Source organism: Haemaphysalis longicornis, unplaced genomic scaffold (assembly GCF_048455015.1).
Source record: "Haemaphysalis longicornis isolate Haplotype H1 unplaced genomic scaffold, Haemaphysalis longicornis Haplotype H1 scaffold_7, whole genome shotgun sequence".
Taxonomy (NCBI): Eukaryota; Metazoa; Arthropoda; class Arachnida; order Ixodida; family Ixodidae; genus Haemaphysalis; species Haemaphysalis longicornis.
In genome coordinates this window covers 158,779,375-158,806,127 of record NW_027526422.1, presented here as the reverse complement: position 1 = coordinate 158,806,127, position 26,753 = coordinate 158,779,375, and the positions used below count along the sequence as shown (strand labels likewise).

Genomic DNA, 26,753 nt, shown 5'->3' with positions numbered 1-26,753 from the left:
CCAGCGGGGTGCGCCAGCCGAGAGCAACTGCAGGTTGTCTCCTGTTGTCCAGAGTACCCGATCAGCTGTTGAGCAAAAACAGCAGGTTTAATATCGAAGCACTGCCGAAAAATAAATCCGGCCACATCGTAGCAAACGACGTTAACAGGGAAGTACCGCCACCTCGGAGAGCAAAGAAGTACCTTCACGAGATGACGCACTAGCTGAGACTTCCGAGCGAGAGCCGTACCAATCCACTGATCGCTGATCGCGATCATGTGTCGGCCTCGGTTTTGGCGATATCGGCAGAATACACACGGGAGGCCTTGGAGACTGCTTCTAACCGAAGCACGCACAGTGCACGAGATAAAGAGGCTTCGGGGGAGAGGGCGAACAGTGAGGCTAGCCAGACGAAGCCCCACAAGCCACCTGAAACAGAAGGTGTTCCTTCGGGTGCGAGCTCTCACTCGGGCAATGTGGTGGCAGAGCCTGCAAGCGGGAGACGATCGACGAACTAGCAACAAAGACCTAGAGACGGGCGGACCGAAAGCTCTAGCGGTAGCTTAGTCGACCCGCCAACGGCCGAAGCGGGTTAGGTTGTCCACATCGGCGGGGAAGCCCAGCTGGCCGCGCCGTGCAAGGCGAACTCGACATTATCCTCAGACCTTGATAGCTGGCATGGAATCAAAGTAGAGCACATTTCCAACTTTCACACGCATTCCAACCAAGTGAAGTGAATGCGCTCAATGCGACGGGGAAAGTTGAGAGCCCTTTGCTTTTAGCGAAATCGCGATTAAGAGGCATGCGTGCCTACTGCTATAGTCGTTTTGAAGTCAGCTCCACACGATATTATGGGCGTAAGCCCTCCGAAGCTTGTTTATGACCGGGGAAAAGGAACGCGTTTGCAATGACGAAACGAGCCTGGGGCAACGAGCTTGTTCTACGCTGCGTTCGTTTCCCCTTTCGGAACAGTCCGTCCGGTCATGTCGAGCTTCGGTCTCAAAAACGCACCCAATTGCTTCTCAAAACTAATAGATCACGTGTTTCGTGGCTTCCCTGAGTGTGCGCTCCCTTACCTCGACTATGTTGCCATCTTTTCTAACACATGGGACGAGCATGTAGAGCCCCTAGACTCGTGCTGAGTATGCTCAAAGAAGCAGGCGTAACAGTAAAACCGTTAAAGTGTCACATAGGATGCGCCGATGATGGGGTAACTAATGCAGGTGGTGGTAGCGCGGCCGACGAAGACCGTCAGAATTTACAGTAACCGCAGTCGTGAACTCTCGCTGACCAACCACTAAGTCCGAGATAAGGGCTTTTTGGTGGGTGACTGGATAATACCAGACTTATGTGAAGGATTACCCCACACATGCTAGTCTTTTTAACTGACGCCCTTAGAAAGACGGAGCTAGTAAAGGTAGAATGGGACACACAGGAGAAGGGCGCGTTTCAATAGCTTAAACGAGTCTTGAACGAGCAGCCAGTTCTAATTGGCCCGGAGGTTGCTAAGGGTTGGGTGATTTAGTGCGATGCGAGCGATCCTGGCATGGGAGCTGTGCTGTCCCAAGAAAATGCTAAAGACCGGAAACGACCCGTTTTGTACGTAAGCCGCAAGCTAACATTCAGAGAAGATCCGTACTGTACTATTATGAGCAATATGATAGGGAACACGGGAACGCATAGAAAACACCCTCAGACCCAGATATGCGTGATACGCAGCGGCCGCCGTCGGAAACAAAGTGGAAAAGGGGACGCTGTTCTAAAAACTGTTCCCATTCCCGCTGTGTGTCTTATCGACTGTCGGACGATACCATATTATCGGCGAAATGACGTAGGCTGCTGCTTTGTAGAAATCCCAGCGTGGTGGGAGTGTCAACAGTTAGTGGAAGAGCGCCCTCCTTTCCCCCTCTGTTTTTCACAGCGCCATCCGCGTATCGCTCCGAGCCTGTTTCGAGACTGTTTGCCACGCGTTCCTGTGTTCCCTTTCATATTGCTCATAATAGTACATGCGGAAAGGAACGCGGCTGCGGCGTATAGGCAGTGCAGACGTTGGCCCTTGTATGTAGCCGGTTCCCAGTTTGTTGTAGAAAGTGGTCATTGCGCGTTAACCTGGCTAAATAACATGTCGCACAAAAGCTGTCGCTGCTAAGGTAGAGTATTAAACTCCAGCAGCACAATGTTACCGTCCGCTATACAAAAGGAAAGTTGAACGCTAACACACACGCACTTAGCCGTGCGTATTAAGTAATGCCGCCTTCGTCCTCCCCAGGACTTCCCTTTCGTCTCTTCGTGAATAGCTCTTAGGTATCAGGTATATGGGAGCAAAATTATTGCCCTCATTTGATGCCTCACTTGATTATTTCCACACTGCGTGATTGGATAAGTAATCAACCTTAGTTATGATCATTTCATGTCGTGTATTATCTTTGACACATAGTTTGAGTTGTTATTTTGGGAGTCTTGCGTCCTGCATGGGCCTGTTGGTGTGGAGGGTCCAAAGTCGGGATAGACATTTAGCTAGAAGAGTTTATTATGTTTTGGAGTCTGGTGTTCTGACTTAGGACAGAGGATGCTTGCTTGCGCTGGGTGTAACCTGTTGTCGGTCCGTTCTTTCCAAGCTGCAAAACGATAAGCGACTGGTTTCTGAGAAACTACACCGGAAGTGCCGGCGAAGCTGGTCGAGACACCGGGGAAGCAAGGCGATGTACCTGTGATCCGGACCTGGCAGGTGGTACCTGTTCGTGAAAGGAGTGTTGAGCCGCCCTTTTTCTGGAGCACTACCGGTGAATATGGATGAGCCTGGCGAACGAGCGCGCCCGGCATCCTAGCCACGAAGAAGCAGCTCGTCTTCCTTGCGCATTGTCTGGCGGCGGGGGTGCTGTTGTGCGAGATGGCCCAGACAGAATTTGCTGCGTCTGGCGACGCACGACGATGGGGCCTATTCGCGCCTCTGTCAAACCCCACGCGGCAGACATGCCCCAAATTAAAGGCACCGCAGAGTCGCCTCGCCTTTCCCCTTCGCAACGGCTGGGCCGAATCATGCCTCGGACGAACGGTCCGCGGTAGGCGCGCAGCAACACACCTGGAGACGGCGCCGCTGAGTCGTTTCTTCTTTCACCGTCGGGGCGGCTCGGCTGACGCAACCGCTTCGCCTCCATCCGTCGGATTTCAAACTTCGGCCCGCGAGAGTCCTGATTGGAGTGATTCAAACCGCTCGCGGCTGCAACGGACCGCCGAGAATATAAAACTGCCCGGAAGCATCTGCGAGCGCGGCACTTTTCGGAGTCCCCGAGTTGAGACTTTCTGTCGCATTTGTGCAAGCCATGTAACGCTTTTGTTACCAGGCCTCAGGCCGGCTTCAAACTGTTTGACCAACCCATTTTGCGCCTCAGCCAACCGAACTGCGTTGCTTCAACTCTTCCTCGGCTCGAGAAGTTCATCGTTCTGCGCCGCGTCTATAGCGTATGGAGCAAAGTAATGTCGCGACAGTGGTGACTGAGCTCTTAACGCCACTCGCAACAGCCACCGCGGCGAGTCGCAAAACAAAAGTACACCCAAACTCTATAACGGGGACACCTTAATGGTCGACCGGGCTGAAATCGCACATTAAATCAGTGCTTCTCCTTAGTGTTTATTCGTGATGACGGTATCAGCCCACAATTGTTGGCTTTAAACACATGAAGCCGATCAATGAGTGCAGAATTTCTAAGGAAGCTGTGATAGCCCTTTTGTTTTATCGTGAAGCAAAAAAATTACCCGGAGCTGATTGAATTACAAATGCATTTTTTTCCGATACGCCTATCGGTGTTTAATATATTAACCTTACTATTCGAGAAATCCATATCTTGCGTGGAAATCTCAGCCGAATGGGAGTACGCAAAAATCACCCCCGTACCCAAAAACGAAGAACCAGTCTCCCCACGTCATACAGACAAATATATCATTCTTTGCGCATGCGCAAAACCCCCAGAACGAAAAATTTCAAGCGTGTCTCCACCGTCCTAAAAGAGACGCAGTAATGTACGCAAGACAGTATGGCTTCCGGCGAGGCTTTTCGACCGTAACCCAACTCGTGGACACAGTTCAGGACAGAGCAACAGCTCCAGATAGGCAAGGCGAAATTTTTTTTTAATTTATATATTTCGACAAACCGTTCGACCACGTCTTCTATTCCAAATGACTAAAGTCAAACCGATTTTGAAGAACGACAGCTTAATTACATAAATTAAAGCATACTTGTCAGTACGGAAACAATATGTTCAAATCACCGATGCAGCATCGACACCCGCAAACATAGACTCAGGCATTCCGCCAGAATCAGTATTAGGGCCGCTCCTCTTTCTGGTCGTTAAAAGTCATATCGTTGGTGGCATACGCGTCAAGACAAAGCTTCTTGCAGATTACTGCATTTCGTATAACGAAAAATACAACCCAAACGATCACGCGGATCTCACCATCTCGCTATCTATACTACAAACTGGGTGCGGGAAATGGCAGATGACTATTAACCTACAAAAAAGACGTTTGCAATAACGATTACCCGCAAAAATAATCGCTTAGCCTACGTTCATACTACCGACGCAAAAGCGATCTCGTGATCTATGGACGTAAAAAAACTGCGTGTCACGCAGTTGGGTTGGCTGAGACGTGAAATGGGTTGGTCAAACAGTCTCAACCCGGCCTCAGGCCGGCATCAGACTGTTGCCGAAACTGTCGCAATAACTTTAAAGAGTAAAGTCAATTCACGTCTCAGCCAACCGACCTCTGTGACACGCTGCTGTTTTAAGTCCATAGATCACGATCGGTAGTCTGAACACAGTCTTAACCTTCGCTTGTTTAGCCTTCGCTTGCGCCGGAATCTTTTCGCCTCCATCAGAAAAGCTTCTGCCGCTTTCGGCAATTGAATCCCTGCCCTTGGGCTCAGCAGCACAAGCATACACAAATTAAGAACTGTATAACTATTATCACGAGAGACGGCAGCGTTACTCAATATCATTACACTGCCGCACTTGTAACTCGTGGCAACGAAGGCATGTTTTCGCTCATAGTCACAACGGCACACGGGGTCAGAAAATTATTTGTGGCGAATGATGATCTCATTCATCTGGAATAGACAAGGTCAGAAGCGAGTCATGGGGTACTTAATACTCTGATTGACTCATTTAAACTGATGTATTTACTTCTGCTTTAATATAAAATCTTATTTCCGCAAATAGAGTGTATATTCACGCCAGACCAAATTCACTTAGGACCATACCTGCACACATGCCGGCTGAGCTCTCCCAGTCTCACAAGGACTTACCGCCGCACAGCCTCAAGCGGTCTCATGTAGTCTCACATATACTCAGACTCACTCGGGCCGAAACTCACTCGTAATCATGTAGGCACAACCTTATTCGGACTCAGGGGTACTAAACCTCGATCTGGATCACTTGGGCTGAAGCCCACTCGCAATCAGGCGTACTCAAACTCAGTCGGGCAGTTACTTATTCTGGATCACTCGGTCTCAAACTCAACCGGAATCACTTGCACTCAAACTCACACGGAATCACTCGCGCTCAAACTGATTCGGACTCAAACTCATGATGCTCCACTAGTCTCACGCTCACTCAAACTGAAACCTACGCGTCAGTTAGAGCCCAAATGAGTCTAAGCGATGATGAGTGAGTACTGATGAGTGAGTACTGAGTGAGTATTGAGTGAGTACTGAAGTACGGATTACTGAGTCTGCCGACCACTGGCTGCCTCGCTCTCCGAATTGCATGCAGAATACTACCACGTCCTGGTGATCTTGGCCATGCAGTTTTAACATGCAACACTGTATCGGTTGGGACTATTGAAGCATTCGTGAGCATTGGTGCAGACATCAGAATAACTGTGCAGATTGGTGTACTGGATCACGCAGTGTGAAAACACTCATACAAAATCCTTTTATGACAAGGAGACCAAAAAACTCGTTCCCGAATGCATGCGCAGTGTACTCTGCGCGTGTTTATTGAGAGGCTTCGTCACCACAACCGATGTTTCGTGATTACCACGCAGCCAGTGGCAATCAGGCTCCGACCTTTGTGGGAGCAATCAGACGAGTAACACTAGTGCTTTGTATTTATCTATACAGAACCATCACGACATCAGGACTAGCTATCGTTTACAAGCCTCATGATTTGTTGTGGGGACTTTCAGTTGCGGGAGTGTAAAAATACTTCTCCGAATTGAGGCGGGGGGTCACTTAAATTGTGTATACTTTACGATGGGCAAGTTTTTTTTCAACATGAAATACAAACAGACGTCCCACCACAGGCACAAGCCCTGGCAGTAATGAAGGAACAACCAGAGGTAACGGCGTAAACTCCCCACAGATGTTCTTCTCACACAACAGAAGAAAAATAAATCCTGAACGTCGCACATCTGAGCCACAACATGCTAGCCGGGCTTTTGTCACACGGAGCTATTTGCTTGACGTGCGCGTTCATTTTGCGACAACGAACTCTCCGTTTTGTGCTGCGCGGAACAGCTGACGAGGCGAAACGAGCAGGAAACGAAGGTTTTTTTTGTCTTTTTCCGCAACAAGTTATGAAGCAGCAGCTTTTAAATTTCAACATGTGCGCTTTTCGAATGAAAAGCAATTAGTTCCTTTGTTCATCATTTAGCCTTTTGAGATACGTCACAGGCCAACCAGTGTGTCGTCCTTTTATCGGTAGAAGTTGAGCGGAGTGTAATGCAGCGTCCAATCTGTCAGTGAGAAGCACTACAGATAATTGGTAACCACCGCTGCAAAGCGGGGAAAGGCTCAAAAATGACTCAAGTCACAGAGTATGCCGCTTTCTTGCTGTTCACTGGGGCCAGCCTTATCATTGGCTTGTACTTCTCCGTGATAAGAAAGACTCAGCCCCTTTCCGTCATAGATGAAATCTTTCTAGGCAGTAAGTCCCTCAAGACACTTCCCCTCGGACTGTCCATCCTAGCCAGCGTAGCATCGGCGACAGGCGTGATCGGGTATCCTGCGCACCTTTACGCGTACGGGTTTCACACGGGCTGGATTGTTGTATCGAACCTACTGTACATTCCAATAGCCGTCGTCCTTGTGGTTCCAGTTCTATACAAGCTCAAGATCACGTCCATTTTTCAAGTAAGACAACTTTTGCTTTGCTAACAGTTTTTATTCAGTGATTGTGCGCCCTAAACTCTTTTCTACGGATTGTATTGGTGAGCGGAGCTGCTTTAAACACCTGCTCTATGGCGGTATTTTACACAATAGAGTACCGCATACATTCAAAGATGATGATACAAAACTATCAGCAAAACGTGGCGGGAGTGGTTTGTTACCAGCCTGAAGAAATACTTCCGTATTGCCGACTTTTTTTATCTTGGTCGATGATTATATCCACACACCTTTCTCCCGCACGGGGCGCGTGGCATTTTAAGTGCATAGCACTTTAGAGGCTCGCCTTGTCGTCGTTGCTCGTTCGCTGTCACAACGTCTAGCGGCTAAAGGACCCAAGTCACAACGTGTCAGACCCAAGTGGAGCCCCACGCCTTACGGCGTAACGGACCCAGAGGCTGCGAAAAACAAGCGCTTTATATAGTCATAACCGTTCGAAACTCTTGAACCGCTGGCGCTTGCCATGCATTTCCCGTTGTTTAGCATAAAGAAAACTCCAGGTACATTTGAGACAAAATCTGTGTATATAACTGGCGGCCCCCGCGTATTTTTGGTTGGCAACGTCCGTGGGGGTTATTTTTACAATAAAGCGAAAAAAGTGGCCGACAAAAAAAGACGCGTTCCAGAGTTCGCAGTAAGGCGCCGGCACGTGCGGGGTAACAGCAAACCCCATAAAGAACAGAACTTGCCGCTCGCGGTGTATCAAACAAGGGGTGCGCTAGTACTTCGAAGACGAAAAATTTGTACTGCATTGGACAAATCTCAGCTCAATTTATCAAGAGATGAGTGATACAGGGAGGCGAAGAGCATGATTAGTGGTAGCAATGAGCGAATAGCGGCTCCATAGCCCTTTATGGCGAATCACTGCTCTGCCCTTTCCACAGCTTTCACGCTGAGTGGAGCCGCTCTAATTATTTTTTTTGCACATATGCAAACGTGTTATATCGGCGTAAAATTTACCTGCCTGAAATGATGTCTTAATGCGCATCAGTTGCTTATTCACCAGTATCTGATGTTGCTTGCGCTGTAGTTTTAAATTTATTTTAGTCAACATTTGAAGACCAACGAATGCACGCTAAGTTTGGAGTCCTTTACGCGCTTGCTCTGCTTCACCAACCCGGCTTCAATCATTACTATCTGCTTATCATTGCCATTATCATTGGATCATTGGCCTGATTACATGTGTTGGTTCCTCTGTTCCGCGTCAAGTTGGAAGACATGCGTTTACACTTTGCGCCCTTTCATTCGCCTCATGCCATCAGACCTCGGAATAAAATTATACTTTTGCGTGGGGTTCTAAATCCTACCTAATACGATAATATGATTCTGATACATAAAACTGCCGTAAGAACACCCGCGGCCCACAATTACTCCGGAGCTTTCCAAGATGGCCTCTGACCGAATGCGTCCGTAGTGTCGGCCTGTGTTTAAAGCACCCGCTTTAGCACCGCAGCTGGCTTAGCAACCTTACACGAAGAGGTCGTCGTCCGTAAAAATCACCCGCATCTGTTCGGTGGCATGGCGTTTGACATTAGAAAGTAAATTTTTATTTCGTAATTGCGCCCCTCCCGCTTCAAATTGAAACAAATCCGGGTAGTATGAACAACGCCTCTGGTCGTCTGTTGTAACGGTAATGCATCACATAAGAGTTGAACTTTGACGTCATACCAAGTGCCAAAACGAATTCTAAATCCAAACCCAGCTAATGGGTTCGTATTCTTTCCCGCTTGTTTAGAGACTGAATTTCAATAAACCTTGGCGTTGGGAACGTTGCCATAGAGACATTATGAAACGTAGAGCGTTAAACATTACAGGATGACCACATCACAAAAGGACACACGAAACGGTTGATGCGCTACTAGCGACTGTAAAACGTTTCATGAGAAAGAAAACGTATAAGCAACCCAGCCACCACTTATCACATCCCAGTACGCGTGCGTCTCTTATCAAATCCTACATTAGCTTTAGGTACTCTGTCTCTCTTGCCAGCAATGAAACAAACACAGTACTAACGCACTCACCCTCGAGGAACAAAACCATACAGATGGCTTCACAGATTTCCCTTGTCACTCTGTCGAGCGACACCTTCGTTGTCCGGAAATTTGAAGTGCATTTTGCACTACAGGCTGTATCAGCAAATATTGCGCAGCACTGCGCCAAGTGCATTTGCTATGCAATATTGCCCGATACAGCCGCCTGCTGACGGAGCGCACGGTTCTCCTTCAGCCGCTCACTCAGACATCGTCCTGATTGCCCTATGTATGGCCTTTAGCGAGTAAGCGGAACCTTGTACACAATGCCAACATAGTACTTCACAAACTTGCGCATGTGTGCAACACCAAAACGCTCCCAGACCACAATCAATATTGCCGCGAACCATACATTGGGTTTGTTTATTTGTGTTTTGCTTTTACCGCCCGGCTGCGCCGGTCTGTGTTATCTCTGCGCCAAGGGAAGCGCGTGTTTCATTCTTTCTTTCTGTGCCGCATGTGTTATCTGTTGTGATAGGGAGAGCATTCCGATCTAACGTGAACAGCCCAGAATAATCTTCTTGGATCTACTATGTTCTCGATGCGAATCGACGTTTCGAGAACCACGCGCGCCAAAAGATAAAAAGCCTGCAGTGCGGATGCCGGGGCATTCGATTCGACGACACTCGCCTGTGCAAGTCACTTTGTTGACCGCTGCTTCGCCGCCTCTGTATTCTTTTGAGTTGTTAGGGGAGCACAAGTTCGCTACAATAAACGTGTTTCTCATTCAACACAACTGCATCGTCCTTGTCTTCGTGACATCTGGTGGAGGTGCAGGGTACGCACCCTTCATGCCCACTACAACCTCGAAAAGCCGCCAAGCCAGTCCAACAAGAGCCAGCCCCCGCCTGCAAGATTTACCGCCCGAGTTCGGTTTGATGCCAGAAGGGCCCAAGAAAAGGAACGCTGCAACCAACACCATGGTGCAAGAAACAACGTCGCCAATCGTCCTGCAGCAGCCCCGGGAACCGCCTTCGTTCCGAGGAGCCCCCGCAGAAGACCCAGAAGAATGGTTGGAGAAACTGGAGCGCGTCCGGAAATTCAACAGGTGGGACGACGCAGAAACGTTCCGGCGCGTTTTCTTTTACTTGGAAGATTCGGCTCGCACTTGGTTCGAGAACCACGAGAGCTCCTTGACAAACTGGGCACAGTTCAAAAGCGAGTTTACTAAGACCTTCACTACTGTCGTGCGGAAAGAAAGAGCCGCCCTTTTGTTGGAAACGCGCACGCAACACCCCAACGAAGGTGTCGTGATCTCCGTTGAGGAGATGAAGCAGCTATTTCGCCGCGCGGACCCCGAAATGACGGAAGAAAAGAAGTTGCGCTTCTTAATGCGCGGAGTGAAGGAGGAACTGTTTGCTGGACTTGTCTGAAATCCGCCCGAAACCGTCGCCGAATTCGTGACCGAAGCCAGCACCATTGAGAAAGCCCTCGAAATGCGGGCTAAGCAGTATGACCGCAACTTTGTTGGCGCGGCCAATTCGAACGACTTTGGCAGCACACGGATCCCGGCCGACAGCCTACGCGAGATTATCCGCGCAATAGTGAGAGAGGAGCTGCGGAAACTTCTCCCAACGCCGCCGCAGCCCCAAGTCGCTTCCCTCACCGACGTGATTAGAGAAGAAGTGCAACAAGCGTTGGGAACTTCTACGCCATCCGAGGTACCCCGAGAGCCACAAGCTATGACATACTCCGCGGCTTTTCGTCGACCCCGCCCTGCTCCAACACGCCGTCAAGAGGCCCCGCCGTACCACCGCCCACTGTCACCCGCCCGACCCCCGGTAGCCCGAAACCAGACGCCGAGGAAGACGGACGTATGGCAAACTCCCGATAACCGTCCTTTGTGCTACCACTGCGGAGAGGCCGACCACATTTACCGTCGCTGCCCGTACAAGAGACTCGGACTGCGTGGTTTCTCCGTCGACGCACCTCGCCCTCTCCCTGGCCAACGACCACGTGAGATCGACGAGTATCTATCTGAAACCAGCCGTGGCCCAGCGCGTTTCAACCGTTCGCCGTCACCCTACCCCTACCAATCGCCGAACCACCGTAGCAACGCTGAGTTCGCCCGTGGAAGGTCCCCCAGCCCACGCGGGGGAAACTAAAGGCGGCAACTTCTGGAGGTGAAGTTGCTCTACGGCGAAAAACTAGAAACCCTCCAACAACGCAAGGACGCGCTGAAGACAGTGATTCACGACATGCCCTCATCCCGACGACCCGAAATATTCGGCGCCGAAACGTGCGTCTCACTATACTTTTCTTTGCCCCAAAATTATCGTTAGTCATAGACATGCCTGAATAGGCGCCGGCAGCGCTCATGCTGAAACTGTTCGCATCTGAGAAAGCTTTTTGGAGGTCTTTTCTTTTATCTCTGATTAAACTTATGATCACCATAACTTCTTGTTTTTAATTCTGCTTTTCGTTTTACCGTTGAACAGAAATTTTACGACGCAGCAGTCCCATCTACCTAAAACGGAGCGGTTGTAGCACCCGCCAATGTTCAGAACTGGTCGCTTTCCGACGTGCGAAACGCGCACTTCTCCCCGCCACTCCAATCGGGCCTTCAACATCACGAAGTAGCACAGATTTAACACTGACGCAAGAAGGCAAGAAGAAGGAGCCAGGCGGGTCCGTGTCAAGTTAAAAAGTGTACAATGATCAGTGTCAGCTAGTTCAACTGAAGATGTTTTTAGGCTGACTAGGCTGGCATATCCCATAAGCAGTATTGTTTTTCCAGCGGTATGGAGGTCATATTAACTCTGACATATGAGTGTGCCTACATGTGCCACACACAAAAACACCGAGAAGTGCATTTGTTGAAGATTTCTCATGAGAAGTTGGCTTCTAGTTTAAAGACGTAAATCGCACCGGACCGGCGCAACATGAGCAGAACAGCTTTCCTAAGAGGATGCCCCGGAGTGCGACTGCGGCGTAGAACTGCGGGAAGGTGTCTGGTACGCAAACGCAGAGAACGAGCAGGAGGAGGCGAAGGAGGCTGTGGCATGCCTGGACGGGAGCGGGGTGCGCCCTCGGCAGTAAAGCATCGACCCTTGCTGAGTGTAGGTGGTGTGTAGCCGAACAAAATAAATCTCGTTTTGCTTTGTCCCCGACATTATCGAACAATTCCTTTATTTTACAGCATTAAAGCATGAATCCGGGAAATGCAAGTCCGCTAGCTTGAGTAGTGCTCTTGCTAAGCATTTCGACAATACGTTAATATGGCGTGGCTTTATTCATTGTTAATTTCAAGAAAACATGGTCGCCTCAATATTACATTGCCATTTCTTAGTTGTACCGGCCATGTCTCGCTCTACATTCCCGGCAGAAGTGTGCTACAGACCCCCCTCCAACCCAGTAAAGCCCCGGAATACAGCTACAGGGACATTTTTAGTGCTCTGTAGCTACAAAGCTTAAACGATAGTGCTTCATTTTTTTAAGCATGTGGCAGAATACAACTTCGGCTTCAATTTGCCGGATTAAAAAAACAAATAAAAGGCGGCCTTTTTTCTGGCTTTCAAATTAGGCCAAAATACACGACTGACCTACAACTGGGCGAATATTTCGTGTTGAACCATTTTTTCTACAAGAAATAAATTATCACGAAGAATGAGACAGGAGGGATAAAAATTGAACTCCTTAGCTGCCTAGCTACAGGGAGACAGGGCCAGACATTTTGGGAAATTTCAAGACTGTGTCAAGTTAGTAATTGTATTTCAAAATGAAAACTATTTATGTGAACTGATTTGGCAGAATGCAAAGTTTTGACCCCAAACAACCTCCGGCAATAGCTGCACTAGTTTGCGCTTTACAGGAGTAAATGTTTAGAATTTTGCGCGAACTGTCCAACGCGCTTACCACCCAAGCCGGTTTTATAATTTAATTTGGGCAGGCAAAATTTTTCAAGACAGTAATTCGTCTTATATGGCACCGCTGTGAATGGCGTGAGTTATCCAACGTGCCCACCACCCGAGCCGGGTGTGGAGTTGATTTTGGCAGGCAAAATTTGTCAAGACAGTCATTTGTCTTTTAAAGCACCACTGTGGTTTCCTTGAATTTCCAAATGTTGGATCCTGAGTGGTTTATTTTTTCTCACAATGCACCATGATTTTTTGCAGTACGTGCGGATGCGCTACAACACGGCCACCTCTTTACTGGCAGCAGTCACGTACATCTTACTGTCCGTAGGTACAACAGGCGAGTGCAAAACCTCCTCTGTCAATCATAGAAATTTCTCTTTCAGCAAATGACCGGGGCAGTTGCAATCTACGCCTCCTCTGTGGCTATGTCTACAAGTAAGTTCCTAATTGTTCCCTCTGAGTGCTATAGCGCTTAATCTTGCTACAAAAAATGACGGGCCGTCTTGTTTCGCAATGAACATGTGTGCACTCCCGCTATACCGCAGCTACGCAATGCAACCGATTGTAAAAATATCAGACTGCCCAGTTATATTGCAATTGCCCTTGAAATTACAACACTTGAAACAATATTTTTACATTTACGGGAATATTACTTGGGAGACCAAGGAGAATTACGGGGCTTAAACTAGCCATGCTACTTTTCTATGGTATATCACCATAATTTAAGAGGTCTTGTAATCTCTGATTGATGTTGTAATTGAACGAGATGTTGTAATTGAAAGAACAGGGTGTCACAGCCGTGCGCCGCATCACGGTGTGCAAAGATAATAAGGTCATATCCGCTAAACGTATTATACTAACATTCAACCGCTCGTCACTCCAAGATCATGTAAATGCAGGCTTCGTCCGTTGTTCCAAACGCTCTTACATACCGATCCCGCGACGCTGCTTCAAGTGCCAGCGGTTAAAGTGCAGTACTTGCCGTCGCCAAACAACCTGTGTGAACTGTGCTGCACAGGACTACACCACACACAACTACAATGCTTACGTTTTCTAATGCGCTAACGGCCGGGGCCCACATGCGGCCTACTCCACTACCTGTGAAAGGTTCAAGTGGAAAAAAATCCATAAAATCAAGTTCACATAAAACATAAACTTCCACAGGCGCGGAAGAGTTTCGCCTGTTTCCCCCTGGGGAGGTACGCCGACGCAGCTGTCCCGGGGGCGGAGCGGCGCCTGGTATCGCGAAGGACTGAGTACCTCGAGTCGGAATTGGCCCTGCCGCACCTCCTCCGCGCCCCATGGTTGCCTCAGTCACCCCACCCTGTCACCACACCACTTCCCAAGCCCATAGAGGCTGTGGTGGTAACCGTTAACAGCGGGACCGAGGCCGCTCCAACCCACCTTTCTCGAGCCTCGAGTACACTGGAGGCTACCGAGGACATGGGCACCGGGCCCCTGCATCGGCGCCCATCTTCGTCGTACCATCCGTGCCACCTGTGGTGCGCCCAACACCAGTGGCCGTGTTGGCTCAAACAAAGGGCACCTGAACGGGTGCCAAGTCTAGGGGGTCCATTTCGTCGGGCACCCCCATGACATCTGACGACGAGATGGACGACGGGCCTTTCGTGCCTGCAACGCAGCGCAAGGAACAGCCTCCGAGGTCCAAACCAAAAGAAAGGCCCAAAAAGGCTCCTCCGGGAGTACAAGCCCCCAAAGGCAAAACACACGCACACGCATGCACGCATGCACGCACACACACACACACACACACACACACACACACAAACACACACACACACACACACACACACACGCACACACACACACACACACATACACACACACACACACGTACACGCACACACACACACTCGCACACGCACACAGACAAACTTCAGTACTTCTTAACTATTTATGAGAAGAGAAAATGTGCGATGAAAGGGCAGAGGCCTTAAAGATCTTGATGTCTACGAGTTATTTCATCCCAATCAGCCAAGTATGATGTGCCCGAAGGAAACACATCACAATTCCGTACACCCAAATTTCTTGGTGTTCAGCAGGGACATGGATGGGTGCACACTTACATCGGGCGGCGTGGCTATAATCGCCTAGAAATCCTTAGTATCTCGCCCTATCAACTTGAACACTGCCCTTGAGGCTGCAGGAATTCGCACAATAATATGTAATAGGTTGGTTACGGCATGCTCCATTTAGATTCCTCCTGGTTTTGCACTTTTCATCTCTGATTTTGAGGCGCTGGTTGATCAGCTACCCGAAACATACATCCTCACAGACGACCTGAATGCGCACAATTCTTTTTGGCGCTTTGCTCGCACGGATACCCGAGGTCACCTCATTGAGAAATTCTTAACATCATCTGGAGCATACCTTTTCAACACGAAATAGCCTACATGCAATAACACAGGACACAACACACTCATATTTTGACTTGGCTATTGATTCTGCAGTTCACTTTTCTTGTTTTAAGTGGGGCGTGGGATACAGACCCATATGGTAGTGACCACTTCCCCATTACACAAACATATATACGTAAATGCCCAAGCAGTTCATTTTCCCGTATAAGTTGAATGAACAAAGAGCAATCTGGAATACCTTTAAAGAAATACCCAAACTACAATACACATTCATAAAACATCTACATGTGGAAGAGGCTACCTACCTACTCACGACGCACATCCTCAACACCGCCAAAAGTTCATTTCCCACGTACATGGTGCCCCGCGCAACCAAAGGACGCCGCAGTGGAATGAGGACTATATGCAGGTGCGAGAGGTCCAGAAGAAGGCGTGGGGTGCCCTCCTTCGGTAGTACACGTCGGATAACCTTTTTATTGTTAAAAAAGGTAAAGGCATATGAAAAATATGTGCGCCGTCAGGCAAAACGATATAGTTGGCGCTCGTATATAACATAAGTAAACGCATACACAAACACCCGCAAGGTATCCACAGGAATACGTAAACCTAAAGGTCAACTAGCACACAGCGTGCGTCTGGTTAGCACAACAGGGGACACCCTCGAAGGCCAGGCTGACCCACTTGCACGATACTTCCAACATGTCGACTTCAACAATCTACACGAACACTTTCATGAAACACCAAGAATCGGTCAAAAAGAAGTAAGGCTCTACGTCATATAGACAGGTCAACAACTTACAAATCGCGGTTTTCACTTCACGAGCTGAGGGCTGCTCTCGGCATGTGTAAATCCTCAGCTTCAGGCCGAGACAACATGGCGTATACACTAATACAGCACCTACCCGCAGACACTATTTTAACACTCCGCCACCTATATAACAAGATATGGCTTTTGGGACAAATTCCAGAGTTTTTGAAAGAGGCTATAGTCGTCTCTTTCCTGAAAGAGGGGAAGCACGCTTCCGCTCCCGCTAGCTACCGACACATGTCCCTGACCAACTGCCTGTTCAAGCTACTCAAGATGATAAACCACAGGCTAATGTAGTTTCCAGAGTACAATGGGATTTTCGAGAGCTGGCAGGCAAGCTTCCGTTCAGGCCACTCTACGAACGACTATCTTGTGGCCCTTTATTCACATATCACGGATACCTTCGTGCATGTCTGACGGTGTTTCTCGACATCGGAATGGTCTATGACACCGCTTTTCGTCACGGGATCCTCAGTGACCTCAATTCATTTGTTGTTTCGGGAAACATGTTCAACACCCTCGCTAGTTACTTGTCGGAGAGAAACTTTCGCGTAAGAATTGGTTGTGCACTCTCAAAGGTTCATGAGCAAGAAAATAACGTGCCGCAAGGTGAAGTGTTAAGCTGCACTCTATTCGTAGATACGGTGACCTCTTTTGGAAAGGCTTTGCGGCCTACAATTTCTTACTCTATGTATATAGACAACGTCCAGGTATTTTTTTCATCATGTAATATATCAATCTATAAACGTCAACTTCAGCTTGGCGTCAAGAAACTTTCCGGCTGCGCAGACAACAATGGTTTTAAACTCAATCCAAAAAAGAGCTCCTGCGTGGGGTTCTCCAGGAAGCGTGGGACAAATCCGCATCAGATATTACCCTTAATGGCGTTTCAATTCCTGTGAACAACGAGCACAAAATCCTAGGTGTGTTGTTTGATCACGACCTCTCATTCTTTGCTCAAATCAAGCAACTTAAGCATAAAAGTCTGGAAAAATGAATATCTTTAGGCCATCTCACACCAATAGTATGGTGCCGACGAAACACTCCTGCTGCGTCTTCATACAGCCTTGGTTGGGTCTCGGCTAGACTACGGCAGTATCGTGTATGGTTCAGCGACTAAAACAGCATTAGGAATTCTCGACCCAGTGCTACGATTGGGGTTCAACCTTGCGTCGGGTGCTTTCCGCACTACCCAAGCACGAAGTCATATACTGAATGTGACCAGTGGTGCCTTGAGGACCAATGAACGTGCATAAATTTTCTTTATGCTTTTAGGATTGTATCACTGATAGCGGTCTTTTTATACCGGTTTTAAAGGTATATCCACACCTCCGCTGTTTGTAAATCGCCTGTCTTTTCCTCAACCCTGTTCGCGTTAACTGAGAGAAGAAGCTTTGGATCTTAATGCGTCATTTTACGCTGTCTACAGATCATCTTTTTCAGATAGTCTACTGCATGGGAAAAGTTTCCTCTTTGTTTTTGTCTATCTTTTACAAAATTCAAAAAATTGGGTACCAAGAACTCCAATATTGCAGCTGTCTCTGTCTCCGCAATATGAATACCCGTGTGCAGAATTTTACATTCATGCTTTGAAAACCTCTACTATGGTGTCTTGCGCTGTTAATGATTCGAACTTTAATGCTTCCAGAACTATGAGCGTAAACACTAGCATTTTCTCAGCAGAAGCATACGAACTTTTGCTCATTGTACAACACATTTTGAAAAACCAGATTACGAAGGCCATCATCTACACAGATTTGTTAAATTTTGGTGGTGCGCTGTCATCTCACAAGCCCAGCAAAAACCACATAGTTAATCTGGAGTTTAACACTATCATGTTTGTGTGCGCCCAAAAACTTGAAATGGTCCTCTGCTGGGTCCCGAACACGCTGGGGTCACTGTAAATAAGGTGGCAGATGAAGGGGCCACTGCTGCGGCCCTCAGAAACACGGTAAACGTATCAGCATTACCCTCCACCAACCTCAAACCACTCATAAGACAACACCTTAGTAACACATGGCAAACACACTTGAGTAAACAGACAGACAACAACTTGCACGCAATAAACTTACACTTGGGACCATATACCACTGGCACACGACACAGATACACAGAACTCACCTTGCTAGGCTACGGATAGGGCACACACATTTAACGCACTCGTATCTGCTCGCGAGCTCTTCAAGACCCCTGCGTAGCGGGTGCGGAGAGGCCAGTAGCTCACATCTTAATTACATGCTAGGCCCTCCACCCCACACGACACCAGCATTTTCCTGAACTATACTGACAACACATGCCGCTACACCCATCATACGTTTTGGACGCAGCCCAGTGGTTTCTTTAAAGCGAGCTTTTAAGTTTTTACCAACATCAAATTTTTACAGCTCCTTACTTAACATGAATAATTGTCCTCTCCCTATACACCAGCCAGCCTCATTGTATTGTGTTTCATTTAGGTTGCACCTTTTAGAATTTATATTGACACATTTCATTAAATAACTGTATTTGGCGCTGTGTGCCACAGTTGGCCTTGCGCCATTAAACATCAACCATCATCATATCTTCCAAAAGAATGCAGAGTGACAAACGCTTTGTGTTCTTATTATTATCGTTGAAAAAGCTAAATTGCGTAATTTGGAGAGGTATCGAGCCACACTTTCAATGATTTTATAATAAAATTCTTTTAAAAGCCAGCATTTTCTACTGGTTTAAACTTGCCTATTTTCAGTATTCCATGCCCCAGCAATATGGTGCTCCGCTGTAGTCGGACTGGCCGCCACAGTGTACACAGCTCTGGTGAGTATACGAAAGAGGTTCCCTGAAATTATTTGCCCGCAGGTGCAATAATGATGAAGCCGTTCCTTTCTTATAGAAGCATCCATTATATTCTGATTATCAATGACGTTGCTACCTTGAAAAATCAGAAGGTACACTAATGGTAGGGCTTCCTTGATTGACGAACTGGTGAAACAAAAAACAAAGCTGAAAGACAAACTGCACACAGACTTTGTAGCCATTGTTCAGTATGACCCAAACCGATGCTGATGCTTTCCTAGCTGCGGATCTATTACTTGGTTATAGGTGAGGTATGAAACAACCCGTTTAAACAATGTCTCAAAAATGTAGTGCAAGTGAAAAAACTTACTGGGCTAGGATAAAGGCCGCAGCGATCGTCAGCACCTTCAATTAGAAGCACGTTGTGGTATGAAAAAAATAAACAAAAACATACTTTTTCTGTCCTTTCTGTTTTTCATTAGCTTCTTGGACAATTTTTGTGCTCTTCTTTCACTCCCTGTGTTTTTTTCTCTTTCTTTCTCTTTCCCTCTTTATTTCTCTCTCTCTCACTTGCTTTTCTGTTCTTCTGCTTACTAGAATCAAGCCCAATTACCAAACCCGGATCTATACAATTCCTGTCACTGAACTCTCCCAAACAAATTTTAGGTTCTATGTACGTGTCGTCAATTTCTCTGCATATGCACCCAAAGTAAAATTCTCTGGTCAACCAACTTATCCAACAGCGAGCTGCTCCATTCGCACACTTGCATTCTTGATTTTAAGCATCCCCACCAAGGCCGTCGGATACAACACCTCGGCAAAATGTGGCTTTTAACACGAAAGTGTTTCATTCCCGCGTACACCCAAATCTCAATGACGCCATATCCATTACTTAAGTGACGTCACCAGAAAAAGTGTGCTTGACGCTGCGTAGCCGGATTTGAGCCCATGCCCTCTCGAGCTCTCTCGCCGCAGCGGGCGGTACGTGGCGCTCTACCGACTGCGCTACGAGGAGAGACGTGAACAGCTCTACAAACCCGCCTTACGCCCTCCCCTATGACTCAATCAGATTGGGCTGCCGTTTAGGAAAGACGAAGCGACGTAGCACATCATGACGCTAATGAATGCCGACAGTTGGCGTCTCGATGTGTACGTGTAGGGGGACGCGCGTGCGGGGGACGCGCGTGAATGTGAATTGAGCCCCCCCGCTGTGGCGTTGTTCGCATGGACGTTGTTTCAAGCTGGAGTTTCTGTGTTTGTCAGTTTTGGTTTTGTTGTCCCGGAATAAACGTATTCTTTTCGTTTCTTGCGTGTCAGCGCCACTTCGTGTGGCGGAGCTTGGTTCGCGAACCCTTCGCACGTGAAGGAGGTTCCTTTAACATTCAGCTACCCCTGTGAAGGCACCTTTCAGTTTCGCGCTTTAACGATTCATATAAAAGAGAGATCAACCACATTTTTTTTCACTTTGCGGATGCTATGGTTTTAATTCATTCTTCGAATACGGTGAGGGTTTGTGAAATTAGACGAAATGCGTTTTACCCAAATGAAAAAGTTACAGATACACCGCTGGAAAATAGGGAGCTTGCGAATAAAATGCTCCGCCCAACGATATATACACCTTCCCAACCGCACAATGGTGCGTGGTAGATCAGCGACTAGACTGTATGGCTAGGCGGTATGACAGACGTGATTTGGCTGACCAATGAGAGTTGCTTATAGAACCTATCTAATCACTTCTACTGCTCTGCGAACGTTGAAATTCTCCCATCTCAGCTGAAGGATGGATTATAGTGATGTGAGTTACTATTGTAGCTCGGTGGAAAGTAAAATGAGATCCGGTCACCACCATGTCTCTGTGAACCGTTCACGGTGACTCCAAAAAATTTTCTACCGCACTCTGGGTGGCTCCGAGCAAATATTACTTGTTCTTTTATTACAGGTCGAATGCAATGCAACACCGTGGGGACTCGAGTGCGTCCATTTCAGTATTTGTTTTCTTGCTTTCTTTTCATTTGTTCCTATGCAGCTTCTCTCCGTATGCCTTGTTCTTCAATAATTGTATACGTATCTTGAATATCTACGCGTTTTTGGGTTTCCTAAATTCTAAAATGGTCCACAGGAACGACGCTAAGCCAAACAAAAGACACCTCTCTGCCACCCACCTTCACCTGTTTTGTCTTGCCCTTCCGGCAGCCCACAACAAGAGTACCATTATACAGCCACGGAGCGCCCTTTGCAAGTTGCGGTCCCGCCTTCATTCGAGTCTCGTTGTCGTCTTTGGTCAATCGCCACGCTATCCACAACACCCTTTGCCCACATCTCAAAGCCCACTCACATTTTCTCCAAGCAGAGCGTAGTGAATCTGGGAAGGGCAAAGGAACAGATTCAGTTAAAGTGTCAAGGTAGCGTTGCAGATGATCGCCTAGAAAAACACAAAATTCCTTTGGAATCATTGTCATTCGATGCAATTTACGCACAAAAAAAAACACAGTAAAGTCTCTAGTGCCCCGTGCTTAAAGTATCTGAAACGGGACTCACGAATTGCCCTTAATGTCATGATGTCGAATAACATACGCCCATTAACGGGTGCCTCACGATAACTATGCAAGATGTAAAAGACGCGTATCAGTGACTAGCGACATATGTCTACGCAGGGTGGTCTTCGTGGGGTCGTGTGGGCTGACTGCCTGCAAGGATTGCTCACTCTTACCGTGCCCATGCTTGTCATGGTAAAGGTGGCCTCCGACGCCAGCCATGGACACGTCCAGACACGGCGACTAGGTGACTACGACCCCAGCAAGTACTTCTTCGAGTAAGCTTTACCAAGATCTTTTTTGCATATTCGCATGACTTGTAATTAGACCTAGTTTCTTCGTGTCCTACAAAGCCATAATAACTGGTTAAAATTGTCTTGACGCTTAGTTTTAAACGCGGTCGACATTCTTCGACACAAGGGCAGTTGGCACTCCTGATGATCTTCGAAGCGGCCTGAGACCTTATTATAACGGGCAAAATAGATGCGGCGAGTAAGCTAAATGTTCCCGTTCATAGTCATCCTTTTGTAATACAGCAAGCGAAGCACAGAACGAAAATTACTTGGGGAGAGCGCCTGGCCTTCTATAATGGAAAGGGGGACTAGCCTTTCGCTAGCCTTCCCACTAGGTTTGCGGCCTACAGGTAATTTTGCTCTCACCAGCAAGCTGCGTCGACACCGAGTACATTTATGGGTAATTACAATACCCAATTGCACTTGCGAGGCGATACATCAGGCTCCCGTACATTATAACACACCAACGGTTGTAGGCTTCTTGTGCCACTGTGGGGCTAGTGGGGTAACCGCAGGCACCCCCACAGCGAGGAATATTATTAGCGAACTTTACAGTGGTGATTGTCGCAATTGCAGTACCTCATTCTAGCAACGACAAATTCAATAACCCGTTACCACAAAATTGCCACAATCCACAGCGGAACAATGTCTATTTCCTTTAGGGCTTCAGGACACCCTGGGCACTCCGTTTTCACATAGTTGTGATACTACAACAATGTCCAAACTTTACACCAGTCCGTACAAAGCATGCATGTCTCTATAGTCCTACAAGACCGTAAGTATATTGTCACCCTTGTGGACCAACAGCAACCTGTCCGCTTCATCACCAAGCACTATGCCTCGTATGACATCCCAAAAATCGAAAATCTGGTGCTTGAGAGCCTGTGCTTAATCAAGTAATTGCACCCAAATCTGGAAGGATCCTCACCCAGGGGACGCACGGAAATATTCATCACGCTTTATGACTACAATTGTCAAGCGGCCCATACTCTCAGATGCCGCTAAGCTTACCGAAATGTGTAAAGGCGAAAAACCTTGGGTGAAGGTATTCTGTGCTTTTAAAAACTATGACCCACCTAAGAAGAGCTCGCTGAGACTTAAGAACGCTCGTAAATCTCTTCGAGTTATTCAGTTTGTCACAGCGCGTCTGAAGGAGATTGAGTGTACTGAAGTATTATAAAAGGATTGAAGACCTTGCGCATTCTCTGAAAATGCATGGTTTTAACCGACAGTTGTGAATAGTGCTCAGTGATGAGAAATAAAGGGCCCCCTGAAGTGTAAAATAAAGGTCGCAAACCTTGACCGTGTTGCGCTGAATATTGCTGTCTTGTTCAATGAACAAAGTGAACAGGACAAAATGAATGAATTGACGTAAGTATATCTTGGTGGGGAGTGCAAAAATGTAGTTTAATACTCCATCAGTAAATAAATCCAATAAGTTTAAACTGGTGGTCTAAGTTCATTGCTTAAATCCGCTTTAACGCAAATGGAATCAGTATTTCATTAGTCCGGAACAAAAAAATTGGCACTATTGGGCATTCCACTGAAAAAAGGCGTGTTGAGACAGATGATGCCTCGCCACCCTCGTGCCCATCATCATTATCAATAAACATTTTTCATTAAAAGCCCGCATCAGACCGGGTCTTGGCGGCTCTTCTCTTTATCCACAATTTTGGTGCAAGAAACCTGGGACTAAAGGTCCTCCAGATGTGAGCCACGCCGGGCGTATTTATCTTATCCCAAATCCCCTTACCTCCTCTGGGGAGCAAGAATAACATAACGTAACAAAAATGTATCGAAGAAAGTGGACACGTCGATCAGCATGGGGAATAAAGGAAGGTGGGGAGGGAATTTAAAGGTTACATTCGGTGGTCGGCGCCTCAGGAGCGCGCGAACTCCCACAGAGAAAGCAGCGTCTGCCCTGTGGTGGCTGGTTGCAGCGGCGTTTTCCAGTCCACAAGCCGCTGGACGCCAGGGGGGACACACTTTAAACGGAGCGTTGGGAGGCCGGGACACTCCCAAAACTTGTGGTATACCGTGGGCGACGCTCCTGTGGAACAGGAGATGCAGGCAACTGCAGCCACAAGTAGCTGATCCTGGGTGGCATGCTGGTGACGTTGTGTCACATAGGCACGCCATTTGGCCAACACATCATCTGTTAGCGCGGCAGCAGCCCGTGCCTTGTGCAGAAGCACTTGTCCGCCACGGGACATACGAGGCGAGTGCTGTACCTCTGAGCCATCGCTGCGGTTAAAGTTCCTGCGTTCTTGCAGCCGCCCCTTTCCATAGGGGCGATTTCCCGTGCAAGCCGGGTTAACTTACCAAGCATCGCACCAAACTTTTTAGGCAGAGAGCACCGGGAAAATACGGCAATCCCAAACGTAAATAATAATCCCGTAACCCAAAAATACGAAGGCCACTAGAAACGAAAATTTAATTCTGAAGGTATACCAGCTGTAAAGGACAACAGTCTTCATTTTTGCGTCACCAATACCCTGTGCAATACTATGGACAATAACTGCCCGAAAGAAGTAGGACTGATTCTCAGTACAGCGAGAACCGCACTACCAGAAACCACAGTTGACGACTCCGACTGCCATGAACTGACATCACAAATAACTACCCTCTTGACATGTCCTGTGGAAACAACATTACCGAGGACGAAAACAAGCATGAAGTAGAAAGCAGCAGGCTATTTCATGAGCGAGAGGAAAGAACCACCATGTTTCTGTTTCGTCCATTTTTATTTCGGTTCCCTGGTAAAGGGCATCACTTACAATCTCTTAAATGGCCCGAAAAAAGCGCAAAAGAAGCTGCCATACCCGAAGAGAATAAAGAGACTATTTCAACGTACAACACGACTCAATCAAGAACCAAGCGGCACCAGAGGATGCGGGTTGTCAGGATGAATAGAAAACATCCAGTGGTCGACATCACAAGCACAGACGAGAGATCACAACGAAGCAGAAGAAAAGGAGACAGTGCCTTTGATTCCCAAAAAATCTACCGATTGCCAGATCAAACGAAGATAGCGAACGTCTGTGTGGGACAAAAAGGCCGGCTCGCGAAAAAGTGTTTCAAACCCAGAAGCAGTGCTGAAATCATCAGGTCAAGGATTCCCGTCTACGCAAAAGGTTCCGCGGCTGCTCAGCCAGGCAACAGTTCCACCCTTCAACGCCGTAAAAAGCACCGTTATCATCGGCGAAGCAGAAGCGGCGATGTTCCCGACGCTGCTCGGCTCTACTGACATTACCCCGCACGGGGCACCTTGAGTATTCATGGTGGCGGTGTTGGCGACACCGCGGACCCCGAGCCCCCAACATAAACTGTAACCTACCGTGGTGATGTGTTTAAAGGTGAAGGGTAGAAGCCTCAAACGGTGGCCGTCGGAGCCCAGGTCAAGCTCCGGCGGATGGGCTCCCTGTCTGTTTACCAGGCAGGGAGCTCCGGGACCTCTCAGGCTATCAGGGTAAGGTTTGAGAAGAAAGTACCCCCGTCCCCTGCTTTTTTTCTATGCTGTATGGAAAATTAAAACCCCCCTCCAAACGTGATCGGTCCCTGAAAAGGGGCCGCACCGAAGTATCTTTTCCTCCCCTTCCAAGCATGAGCTTCCCAAAGCCAGACAAATACTCTCGTTTCCTTGTTATCGAATCTCTTGACACAGCCCGCCCTCTTGCTTCACAATCAGTATTTTTGATTACAAAATACCTTGATGGAATAATTGGGAAAACCTATAATGCCAAAAAACAACGCACAGGTGAAGTCCTTGTTGAAGTAAAAAACCAGCAGCAGGCAATCACACTTCTTGGTCAGACGAAAATGGTCGATCTGGATATCAAGGTCACACCCCACCGCAGCCTGAATTGCTCGCAGGGTGTGATCTCTGAGGCAGATCTTCTTAACCAGACAGATGCCGACATTCTTGAAGTTTTAAAGGATCAGGGTGTCACAGCCGTGCGCCGCATCACGATGCGTAGAGATGATAAGATAATCCCCACGAAACATATTATCCTGACCTTCAACTGCTGCTCACTTCCTGACCATATCAACGCAGGGTTCATCCGATGCTCCATTCGTCCGTACATTCCGAACCCGCGCCGCTGCTTTAAGTGCCAGCGGTTCGGGCACGGAACCAACTCCTGCCGTGGCCGTCGACCTGCGCAAAGTGCGCTCAGCATGATCATTCATCTGACAATTGTCCATCATCAACCCTCACTTGCGCCAACTGCCAGGGACCCAACGCAGCCTACTCTCGAAAATGCGAGAAGAAATGTGAAGGTTACTGAGAACATCACCTTCCCATGGTATTTAGAAAGGACAGGGTTGGCTGCACACACTCTTCAGGAGGTGTGGCAATTGTCGCCCGGAAATCCTTAGCCTGCCACCCTGTCACTCTGAACACTGTCCTCGAGGCTGTAGCAATCCGCACAATTATATTTGATAGGTTGGTAACGGTATGCTCCATTTACATTCCTCCTGATCATGCACTTTCGAGCTCTGATTTCGAGGCGCTGGTCGACCAGCTGCCCGAACCATACATCCAAACAGGCGACCTTAATGCGCACAACTCTCTTTGGGGCTCCTCTAGAATGGATGCCCGAGGTTGCCTGATAGAGAAATTCCTTACATCTTCAGGAGCATGCCTTTTCAACAAGAAACAGCCTACATACCATAACTTAGGACACAATACATACTCGCATTTTGACTTGGCTATTGGTTCTGCAATTCTCTTTCCATGTCTTGAGTGGGCCGTGGGCACGAACCCATATGGTAGTGACCACTTCCCCATTTTCCTAACTTACATAGGTAAAGGCCCATGCAGTCCATCTTCCCATCACAGGTTTAATGAATCAAAAGCAAACTGGAGTACATTCACAGAAACATCTAAACAACACCACACAACCATAAACCACCTACACGTGGAGGAAGCAGCCCAA

The 26,753-nt window shown here is 47.8% G+C and overlaps 1 protein-coding gene across 1 annotated transcript in view; it reads left to right on the top strand.

Annotated features, from left to right (window-relative positions):
• Positions 1–6,774: 6,774 nt before the first annotated feature.
• LOC144145389 (sodium-coupled monocarboxylate transporter 1-like) overlaps positions 6,775–26,753 on the top strand; it is an 82,475-nt gene continuing 62,496 nt past the window's right edge. The window contains exons 1-5 of the mRNA XM_077676976.1: positions 6,775–7,108; positions 13,287–13,352; positions 13,412–13,463; positions 18,943–19,010; positions 21,644–21,801. Of these exons, the coding sequence (XP_077533102.1) occupies positions 6,776–7,108; positions 13,287–13,352; positions 13,412–13,463; positions 18,943–19,010; positions 21,644–21,801 (677 nt within the window). The 5' untranslated portion in view covers position 6,775. The remainder of the gene's footprint in view (positions 7,109–13,286; positions 13,353–13,411; positions 13,464–18,942; positions 19,011–21,643; positions 21,802–26,753) is intronic.